At 44.6% G+C, this 11783-nt stretch overlaps 1 protein-coding gene across 1 annotated transcript in view; it reads right to left on the bottom strand.

Moving 5' to 3' along the window:
* Positions 1–3244: 3244 nt before the first annotated feature.
* Positions 3245–11783, bottom strand: part of LOC116893572 (histocompatibility antigen 60b-like) — a 14792-nt gene continuing 6253 nt past the window's right edge. The window contains 2 exon segments of the mRNA XM_032895279.1: positions 3245–3519; positions 5068–5236. Of these exon segments, the coding sequence (XP_032751170.1) occupies positions 3245–3519; positions 5068–5236 (444 nt within the window).

The following is an 11783-nucleotide window of genomic DNA, read 5'->3' on the forward strand; positions in this document are numbered from 1 at the left end:
GACAGCAGTGATTTTCACCTTCACCACCACGTTGTCTATGGCCCAGCATAGAGGACAGGGGGGAATAGCTCTAAAAGGATATGAGAGCTACAGAGAGGATGTGGAGATCCCAGAGTTCAATTTTGGGGTCATTTCACAGAATAATACCATTGTCCAGAATAGGATCTGTGGATGAGAAATAAGGACAAAGTTTCCCTGAAACTCTCCTGTATCCCTGAAAGTAACCACTATAAAAATACATCTGTGAACTGTACAACGAAGCTGGTGCTATCTACATGGTTTTAAAGACTTGACCAAAACTATAGCTACAAATAATATAAATTCTCAGACCTGGTTCTCTGATGTGGTTTGAGATGCACTTGTGCTCACTGCTTCCAACCAATTTTGATAAGAGTAGAGGTGACACACTTTTACCTTTAGGATTACATTAACTACCAGCCTTTGCCTCGTGGGTGGTATTTGCCAGGCATGTGTCTGTGCTAACAGGAAGGTGTCCTGTCATCCAACATCTGCTCTGCACTCAGAAGGGAGCCAACTTCTCCTGGTAAAATGAAATCACCCAGGGCAAGCCCCTGTTTTGTACAGCGATCAATAATTTAGAGTTAGAGCTGCCGTGACCTCCATGACACCACCATCCAAGAATAAGAAAGCAAAAGGAACAGAGCAAGAGAAAGTGCTTAAAGCAATGGCCTAGGGCACCCTGATGCCCTGTGGGGTGAGGCTCTGACAGCCATCAGTGTCCTGGGTTTCCAACAGTTTGGTCCGAAGTCAACAGCACAGATTTCAGAGAGGCCAACAGACGTACGTATGTTTGGGACTTTGAGGAAAAAGCCACAGACAATGTTCAAGTGTCACCTGACACAGCTGATGATGAAGACTGTGGATCAGACTACAGCAGGGAGCATCTGTGACAAAAAGGGGTGAGGCTTACAGTGAGTTCCTGGGCATCAGCTGCAGCACCCACTCTACTTCCCTGTCCCAGACACTCGCCCACATCACAGACCATGGACTCAGTTACCCAATCCTTTTCTCGGTTATTTTTTTCTAGATATTTTTTCCCACCACAAGCTCAGGTAAGATGGGATGTTTCTGGAGCTGAAAGTTGAATACAGTAAAAAATTGTGAATAGAAAGGAAATATAAAAAACATCAGGAAACATGAAAATATCAGAATTTATAAAAGGCCAGCAAAATATAACTCTTTCTTTTTATTTGCTGGCCTTTTTACTTTTCTTCCTTTTTTTCTTTCTTTCTTTCTTTCTTCTTTCTTTTTCTTTCTTCCTTTTCTTTTCTTTCCTTCCTTTTTCTTTCTTTCTTTCTTTCTTTCTTTCTTTCTTTCTTTCTTTCTTTCCTTAGAGTCAAGGCTTCTTTTTTATCACTCCAAGGGCCCCAAGCTTAGAATGTAATTGACAACAAGTTTGAACACTTGTGGCAATCCTCCTGCCTCAGCTTTCCACACAGAGGAAATGTAGGTCTGCAGATAGATTTCAAACTTTTTATGCAATATGTCATTAAAAATAATTATATTGATTTAAATATGTGAAATGTCACCTGACATTAAAATACCAACCTATGATTATATGGAAAAATTTTTTAGAACACATTAAAATGCTAAGAACATTGACATTCTCTGCACAAATTTTATGTTTACTTTCTTATGTATTTGGAAAAAGCCAAGAATGTCAGTGGTGAGCACTCGACCCACATTCCTTGACTAAACTTGGCTTCAACTTCAGAGGACAGACACATTGGAGTCATAATTTCACCTGCATGGAATTGTGCCTAGGTAGAGGGCCCAAGTTAAATGAGTGGACTTTGCAGTTTTCTTCATTCTTTGGACAAGGTTCAACTATGCAGCCCAGGCTGGCCCTGAATTTGGTGGTCGTTCTCACTGAGCCGCCTGAGTGCTCAGATTACAGGTCAGCCGACTCCTTGAAAGCTCTGCTCATTCTGATCCTTCTGTCTTAAGGGCTGGCCTAAGTCAGGAGCTATTGATGTACACACATGGCCCTGGGCATAAGAATTACTGCACTGGATCATGTCGTCCCCAGAAAAAAAAATAGAATTTTAATCACAGTCTAATGGTAACTTTTGTTTGTTATGAGGAGGGAGCACCTCATTTAGGGTTTCCTTGTATCTTATTTGGAACCTTGGACTATGGATTCTCTGTCCCCTCATGAGGACATTCCTGGTTCATCCTCCTCTGACTGTAGAGTTATTCTGACTCTGCCTTCCTCCTGTGCCCAACAACCATCATCTCCAACATTACTCTGGAGAGGGGGTTGAAGACTAAACTGAGACTTCATTCTAGTACTCAGATAGAGAGTGGCTTGTGTTAGACCATTGGGACCCCTCTCCTGTGTCCTTACCTGATTAATAGACCAAGAAAAAGAGTGAGCCCAGCCCCTTCCTTACTTTTTTCTTTACCATCCTCGCAACCACAAAGGCACCTAAGGCATCAATGCATTGATGATTAATATTGCTAAACATAGAATCAATACAAATATATATTGACTCCAGGTGGTAAACACAGATGAGGCACTGTCCACTGTGGGTGGAATCTGGGTGGCAGATGAAGGCTGGGTGGGATCCAAGGTCGTTATTGTTGATCCTGAGAAAAATGAGAAAAGCTTTGAGGCTCATGATACACATATTCTGATATCCATACAGGGAAATCATCACACTTTTCAGGAGAATAGTCTTGCCTTCCCCACTCTGTGGATGTTTCCTCATGATCATCTAGATAACTACTTACTTGGCACTTCTCTGGAGTCTGTCAACAATTTCCTGAGGCACTGGCTGAAATCCCCCATGGAGCACGTCCTGAGACTCTGGGCTACTTCCCTGTTATTCTGCCATTGACTCACGGTCCTGCTGGCATCAGGATGACTCTCTCTCCAGGTCATGTTTTTTGGATAAAAGTAGAAGGGATACCGTCTATCAATCGCGAAGGCCCAGCGTCCATCCATGAATATTCCTTGATTATATTGAGATTGTACAGTGACCTGCAAGGTGTGATTACCTGCAAATGATACCAAACACCATCATCTTCCACCCTTTATAGAATCATCCTCCCTCAGTGGTCCAGTCGCTCTCTGCATGCTTAGGGTCTGTATTCTTTCCTCCCTGGCTTGCTGTTTCTTACACATTGGGTACCATGTACCTCAAGGTTGGGTCAATATTCAGCTCTTACATGCAGACACATCCACAGCCCCTTCCTGCATACGCTCTGTTCTTCCTCTTTCTTATTTATAGCCTCTGTCTTTGCATTCTGTCTCATACTCACCCTTGGACAGATCACATAGCCCTGACTCCAGGTTCATCATCTTCTGAAAAATGTCTTTCAGGCTTTGGTTCAAATCAGCACACACCTTAGTGGCATTTCCCTTCTTTTCAGGTTTACCCACAGGTGAGTTCTGTCTTTCATCATCAAAACGAAGGAGAGGCTTTCCATTCACTGAGCACTGTCCAGGTGAGGATCTGTACTTGACAGTGAAGGTACAACTTAGAGAGTCTGTCCCTGTGAGAGAAACAGGCAGGTGAGGTCCAAAGTGGGAGCAGGGGTCCATAGGAGTCATGGCTTTCTAGCACTCAGAATCTCTCTGATGGATCAGGAGGAGAAGCCTCTAATCAAGAGTTTCAGCAGCTTCTGGATCTTAATTCTATGCCCTAGTTAACTATCTTAGAACTCCTCAAAGGCATACATGTCACCCAGGATATTTGTCTTGCAAGTACATTTATTGTCTACTATCAATATTGAAGTATAAAATCTGTCAGACAACATCCACGTTCCTGGGGATGAAAATCTATCTGAACACTCAGGGGGAAGGGAGGCATCATGGAACACATGGAAATTCAACATGGAGCCTGGTGTTGAGGGAAGCTCCTGAGGCAATGCCCCAGTTGTCCTGGAGAGGGCAGCTGCCAGCTGTGAGCTCAGTGCTCATCCCTGCTCCCACTGGGCTCTGTCACACAGCACTGTTGGCCATCAGAGCTCAGCTTCCCCCACATTAAACCACACACCTAATCCATTCTCATGAAGAGATCTCTGTCTGTCTGTGACCTGCTTGAAGCCCCAAAGTATCTCCTTAAACCTTTCTTTTCCACCAGTCTGGGAGGTACCATAAGACAGTGGATGGGAAGGTAGGAAGGAAAGCTCAAGGATAAGAAGATGTTGAAATGGTGCAGAGCTTGTGAGGAATCCCCAGGGAGGCAGTCTTCAGAGCACAGCCTGCCTTAGCTCCAGGTCAGGTGTCTGAGCCTTTCTCCAGTAGGGGTAAGCACTGTGCCCAGCATATCCAGTCCCACAGACTGGTTTTTAGACTTCCTTCCCCAGTGGTGCTGAGGACATAACAGGTACTCTTTTTTTGTCCTCTGTTACCTTCAACCCTGTAGCCCCTCTATGTCCTCCTGCCATAACTTTTTTTTTTCAGAACTTCTATGCGCAGCGTGGGGGAGGGGAATACAGGCAGGAAGAGGCAGGGTCCCCAGTTGCTGGGGTGGTGAAGTAGAGAGGAAGCCTGGGAGCTTCCTGGTAGCTCAGGACTGAGGGAACTTCCTGACTTAGCCAGGTCCTTGCTCAGTGCCCCAACCCCCTCCATGTAGACCCCTCCATGTAGACCCTGGGAACTCACCGTCTAGCATCGCGGTCCCCAGAAAATTCATCAGCACGAAAAGGCCCAGATTCAGAGAAAGATTGCACTTGGTGGTGACTCTCTTTGCCATGGTCCTTTTTGAGTCCAGGCTGTTTAAGGTGCGCCCAGAGCTGCTGAGAAAATCAGGAATCCTCAGTACCGCACCGCACAGGACCCAGTGCAGAGAACTGAGAAAGTTCCAGGCACCTGGACTGTGAATTCTGGGCTTTCCGCGCTCCAGCCTTGCAGGTTCCTAGTGCCCCTTTTCCTACTTGTTTCTGGGAATCCCTACAGGACCTGGTGGCTCTGGTCCTCAGTCGCACAAGCAGAGGTTCCCGAGGTCCCGGAGGTCCCGTGGAGTTTGCTACTGTGACCTGAATACAGAGTCTACTTTTCCAGGACTCTCACATTGGCCGCCCCTTCATCTCACTCACCTGCAGCTGCGCCCTCAGGGTTCCTTGGGAACAGGGTAAAGAAACAAAATAACCAGTCCCCAGAGGCGGTCCGCAGCGGCTGCTGGAGGTGGCGGGCAAACCTGCTTCCTGAGGCCGGGGGCGGAGGTGGTGGCGGCGGCTTTGAGTGTAGAGAAAGCCGGCGCTTCAACTGAGAGAGTGAAAGGCAGTGTCTTAGCGGACAGCAGGAGGCTCACATCAAGCTCAGAACCAGGTGAAGGGCACCCCCCAAATTCCTTAAAGTCAAAGTGAGCAAACCACAAGCAGTAGGGGCAGACCTTTGATGTGTGATGTCACCACTTGGTCCTAATGTATGTGCAGGAGCAGGACACCATTTGTCACCAGTGCCACACATAGGAGGTGTACTTTGTGTGCAGAATGTGTCTTCCTTTGTGTGTCTAATCCTCTTCACATGAGAGATTAACAAGGGAGATCTTTATTCTGTATAAAAAAAATCAAATTTATATACTAAAAAAATTTGTCTAAAATTTAAGTTGTTTTCAAACAAAAGTCGAAATGCAAAAAAAAAAAAAAAGAAAGAAAGAAAGAAAGAAAAGAAAAGAAATAGAAAAAGAAAGGAAAAAGAAAAAGATCCATGTGGTCAACACATCCTCTGCAAAAAGTGCGGTCAGAATCAAGGAAATTTACAACCAGGCTCCAGTCTCTGCCCACTCCCATGCCTGCAGCACTCACAGAGTCACGGGTTTGTTCTCACCCAGTAGGGGCCCCAGTGATTGTTCTAGCAGTTTCCACTGCTGCTTCTTCTCCTGGAGACACAGCCTCAGGCTCCCTCAGACTCAGTCTGCTCTTCTCACTTCCTCCATCTTTTCTCCACCACACTCTGTCTTCCAGCTCCCTACCCCATCATCCCCTGGTGCAGGCTCTGCTTCTTTGCTGCCTGCTGTTAGCCACTGTCCCCCTCAACCAGTGCTTCCCAGTCACCTCCTTTCCACCCCCTCCCCCGTTTCCTTCCTTCTCTCCCCAGTGAAGACTATTACCTACCTTTGTTTAAAAAATAAAAATAAAATCATGTGTTTATTATATATAAACAAAGAACACAGGAGCTGTCCTCAGACACACCAGAAGAGGGTATCAGATCTCATTACAGATGGTTGGGAGCACCCCTGTGGTTGCTGGATTAGAACTCAGGACCTCAGGAAGTGTAGTCGGCGTCTTAACCACTCAACCACCTCTCCAGCCTGACAATTTCTATCTTGTGTTGAAGAGAGACTATGCTTTTCCTTTTCCCACTTAGCTCTGTGAGACTTAGAGACAGTGTTTCTGTTGTAGCCCTGGCTGTCCTGGAACTCATTCTGTAGACCAGGCTGGCCTCAGTGAAAAGCCTGATCTGTCCTATAGATTTGGGATTAAAGCCATGTGTCACCATGCCTGGTATTGAAAACCTGTAAATGTTGTCAGGGAATTAGATGCAGGCTCTACCCTCCTTGGACACTGACTTAGCACTCACATGCTGAACACACACACACACACACACACACACACACACACACACAGAGGGGGGGGGGAGGTAGAGAGAGAGGGGAGGAGAGAGATATGAGATGAGATGATGAGATACATGTGAAACAAAAATGAATGAAAATTTTTCATTAACCACCACTGTTATATCAGGACCCTTGAAACAAATTTGTGAATCTGCCCCATCTGTGTGTGTGTGTGTGTGTGTGTGTGTGTGTGTGTGTGTGTTTCGTGTGTGTGTTTGCAGGTGCATTGTATATTTGGGAAGTTGCTGGCATGTTTATGGGGGGTTGTCAGTGGTGAATGTATATACAGGATAGAGATTAGTTTAGTGAATTCACTGGCACCTCCAACCTGTGGGTTACTTGATAAAGAACTTGAGATGCTCCAGTGCCCTGTGTGGGAGTAGCCACAGCTGATGACACTCACTGTTGAGTCTGATTAACCCTCAGGCACTGAGTCTCCACACACTGGCTTGGGAGCTTCAGTGGAGGGAACTCAGAGCAGCTGCCTCCTGGGTGCTGAGGCTGATCTCCTGGCTGAGGTGTGCAGGTCTCTCCTGAACACTCTGATGAATCACAGCCACTCAGCCCCTCTGTCCTTTTGAGCTTCTTGCTAGACTGCTCCCCAACTGTTTTCTAGTAATGTTTCTGTGCCATTTGGTTTGTGGGTCCAGCTGTCAGCTCACAATCATCCACAGCACAGTGGTGAAAAGATTTTATATGGGAGCACAACACTCCTAACCTGTGTTGATCCAGCCTTGGCACAGGTTCGAGTTCTCAACTGGAAGCAGGGATATCTGAATAATAAATATACACAGACTACTCTTTTGTTTACAAACTGACAGGCAATTTCAAAACAAATTCTCTCTCTCTCTCTCTCTCTCTCTCTCTCTCTCTCTCTCTCTCTCTCTCTCTCTGATTCTGCACCATTCTCTTGCACACTCTGCTTTTTTTATTGCAGTTTCTTTTCTCAAACTCCACACTCCATGCACACCTCTGTTCATTGCCTTTCACTCCACACACTCTCTTCATACACCCCACCATATCACACACACACCATTCACGCCTCTCCTTTCACTCACACACACTCTTCCATACACCTCACACATATCTCCACACACCACTTCTTTCCTTTCTTCAGTCAATCTTCACATGCCCTCCATTCCCTCATTCACTCTTCACCTTCTCTCTTCCTCCTCTTCAGCTCTTCTCCTTGCTCATCTCACCCGCTCTATGCCCTCTCATTTGCTCTCTCAATCGCTCCCTCCTCATTCTCACTCTTCACATTCTCTCTCTCATGCTCTCTTATGCTCTCTCCTCATTCACTATTCATGTTCTCTCTCATTCTCTCCTAGCCTTCCTCTTGCCCCATCTTTTTATTGATAATTCAAAAGCAGGTAGAAAAAGACATTGTACAATCATTGCAAATCAAATTCAAAAAATAGCCAAATGTCACATAGAACAAGAATTACAAATGTTCCCCAAAGTTTCAAGCTTCCCCTATTCCCAGGCCTGTGGGCAAAATAATAATAATTGCAAACTTATCATTATTTAAACTTTAACTTTTGACTTATTATACTTCAGACCCCAAAGCTCTGAGGTCAGCTACTTGCCTTTTCCTGTATCTCTACTTCGATAAATGACATAAAGCTGCCAGAAAGAATCAAGTTAACCCTTACCTCCAGTGGTTCTACTAACTTTCTGTTCCTTGCACACAATGACTCTCGTAAGAGTCCCAGTATTTATTTATTTACTAGTATATAATTTTATATATTCTATACTTCTGTATCAAGGAACAACTCTCAAATATATGTAAACTTATTCCCTAACTTCAATAACTTTTTCCCTTCTACGGGTCCCAATGTTGACTGTGATTCATTTTCTAATAATTTTTTAAAGTTTCTTTTACAAGTCAAGCATTAATCTGAAAAGTACTATTGTGCAGTTATTACATTGTTTCCAAGATATGAGAACTGGGGGCATGCACCTGGGCCGTAGGACTATGCTGTGCTATACTATGCCTCAATTTCAATTGTTTAAGAATCCATAACATCAAAGGAACATCTAGTTTCTAAAATTCACCAGAGCAGAAAGGAGAAGAAGGAAAGAAGTCAGATATAATAGAATAATTATACATACCAAAGGCCAGCACGGAAGGCGGTCACGCACAAATGAGAATCTATGCAGCGTTGTCTAGGGCTAGGGTGGAGAAAATAAAGGAACAACCAGTTTTACAGAGCTGCTGTGGGCTACTGAGATGTTTCCATCCCGGCCCTGGTACAGCAGCCTCTTTTTTCAGATGGCAGGTCCCCTGGAATCTTGTCTTCCTGCTTAGGAGTCCCAGATGCCACCCCTACTTTACAAAGGAGCTGCTGTGGGCTTCTGAGATGTCTCCAGCCCAGCCTACTGCTGGCTGTCCCTGTCATCATTCTTGTTCCGCTAAAATACCTAAATGTAAAATTAAGAAATATGTTGTCTCTTTGGAGATTGTTTTTTTTCCTAGTTTTCTCCTATGGAGAATTTTTTAAAAGGAACTTAATAGCGATTGCACACAATCTCTGGGCCATAATATGGTTACCATGAACTTTATAGAAAATTTTCCTTCTAATCCCTGGACACTGGATGCCTACCCTTCAACTTCTGTCCCCCTCTGTCCCCATTTAGTGTTTTTGTAAGTATTGAATTCTCATTTTTGAGAGCCCAGTTCACACTAGGGTCATTCCATCATAATTGGGTATTATTGTACATACACCCTGATTTTTCTTTGCTGGTTTTTTTAATTTTACAACTTTGTGCTCAATTCTTTTATTTTGTTTTGTTTTGTTCTGTTTTTTTTTCTGCCATGCTGGGTGCTCAGTACCTGCACAGGCCTACATCAAGTTAAAATGCCCTTGGTTTTGAAGCCATACCATTGGTTTGGGTGCTGAAGGTTCTCTACTGCCTTCCTGCTCATACTGGATCCTCCGCACTTTTATCTGAGATTGTTCCATCTTCTTTAATATTTGGACTAATGATGTCTTAAGGTCATGTTCTCCCTGAAGCCCTGGGGACGGCTAGGACAATCAGCATCCTGAAAGAGCCTGGGCATAATGAGATGGAAGGTTTCCTCACAGCTTCATGAATGTAGTCTGTGTGAAGCCTTTAGACCTCTGCTTTTGGTCCCATCCTCTGTAAAAATAAGTGTATTCATAAAGTCATTGTTTTGATAGCTGTGTAATATTCCAATGTGTAGATGTACCACATTTTCTATATCTATTCCTCTGTTGAAGGGCATCTGGGTTCTTTCCACCTTCCTGTTATTATAAATAAAGCTACTGTGAACATAGGGGAGCATGTGTCTTTGTTGCACGTTGGAGCATCTTTTGGGTATAACTGAGTCCCCAAGTAGAGCAATGTTCAATTTACTGAGGAACCTCCAGACTGGTTTTCAGAGAGGTTGTACCACATTGCAATCCCACCAATAATGGAGGAGTGTTCTTCTTTCTCCACAACCTCGTCAGCATCTGCTGTTGCCGGAGGAGTTTTTGATCTTAGCCACTCTCACTGGTGTGAGGTGGAATCTCAGGGTTGTTTTGATTTGCATTTCCCTTGTTACTAAAGATGTTGAACATTACTTTACGGGATTCTCTATCTAAAACAATGACTTTATGAAATTCATAGGCAAATGGATGGAACTGGAAAATATCATCCTGAATGAGGTAACCCAATCACAGAAAAACACACATGGTATGCACTCATTGATAAGTGGATATTAGCTCAAATGTTCAAATTATCCTAGATGCGTAGAACACATGAAACTCAAGAAGGATGACCAGAATGCAAATGTTTCACTTCTTCTTTAGAAGGGGAACAAGAATACCCTTGGGAGCGAATAGGGAGGCAAAGTTTAGAACAGAGGCAGAAGGAACACCCATTCAGAGCCTGTCCCACATGTGGCCCATACATTTACAGCCACCCAATTAGACAAGATGGATGAAGCAAAGAAGTGCAGGCTGACAGGAACTGGATGTAGATCTCTCCTGAGAGACACAGCCAGAATATGGCAAATACATAGGTGAATTCCAGCAGCAAACCACTGAACTGAGAATGGGACCCCCGTTGAAAGAATCAGAGAAAGGGCTGAAAGAGCTTGAAGGGACTTGATAACCCATATGAACAACAATGCCAACCAACCAGGGCCTCCAGGGACTAAGCCACTACCCAAAGACTATACAGGGGCTGACTCTGGGCTCCAACTGCATAGGGAGCAATGAATAGCCTAGTAACGGCACCAGTGGGAGGGGAAGCCCTTGGTCCTGCCAAGACTGAACCCCCAGTGAATGTGATTGTTGGGGGGAGGGCGGTAATGGAGGAGGATGGGGAGGGGAACACCCATATAGAAGGGGAGGGAGAGGGGTTAGGGGGATGTTGGCCCAGAAAACGGGAAAGGGAATAACAATTGTAATGTAAATAAGAAATACCCAATTTAATAAAGATGGAGGAAAAAATGATGACTTCTTGAAAGTTTTAGGCAAATGAATGGAACTAGAAAATACCATCCTGAGTGAGGGAACCCAGACCCAAAAAGACACACATGGTATGAACTCACTGAGAAGTGGATATTAGCCCAAAAACTTGGAATACCCAAGTTACAATTCACAAACTCATATAGAGCTAAAGAGGAAGGAAGACCAAAATGTAGATGCTTCAATCCTAGTTAGAAGATGGAACAAAATAATCAATTGAGAGGGAGGAACCTCAGAGAGCGAGGAGGAAAAAAATGTCAAGGAGGATCAGGTATGATAGAGAAGTTCAGAGGGACAGAGAAAGGAATAGAAATATGAGGCTGTCTGCGGTGTGGGACAGGCAGAGACCACTAGTAGTTCCAGACACCAGGGAAGCTAGAGGTTCCCAGGACCCAATGTGGTTGACATTAGTTGAAATACGCAACAGAGAGGAGACAGAACCTGAAGAGACCCCTGGAGTAGATAGATAAGGTCCCAGTTGAGGGATGGGGCCTCCCACCCGTCTCAAGATTTTGAACCCAGAATTGTTCCTGCCTAAAGAAAATGCAGGGACAAAAATGTGGAGCAGAGACTGAGGGAAAGGCCATCCAGAGACCACCCCACCTTGGGATCCATCCCAAACCCATACATTATTACTGATGCCAAGGAGTGCTTCCTGACAGGGGTGAATTTCAGTAGATAAAAATGAGTCATTTTGCGTTCTTCTGCATCCCAA

The sequence above is a fragment of the Rattus rattus genome, chromosome 2 (genome assembly GCF_011064425.1).
Source record: "Rattus rattus isolate New Zealand chromosome 2, Rrattus_CSIRO_v1, whole genome shotgun sequence".
NCBI lineage: Eukaryota > Metazoa > Chordata > Mammalia > Rodentia > Muridae > Rattus > Rattus rattus.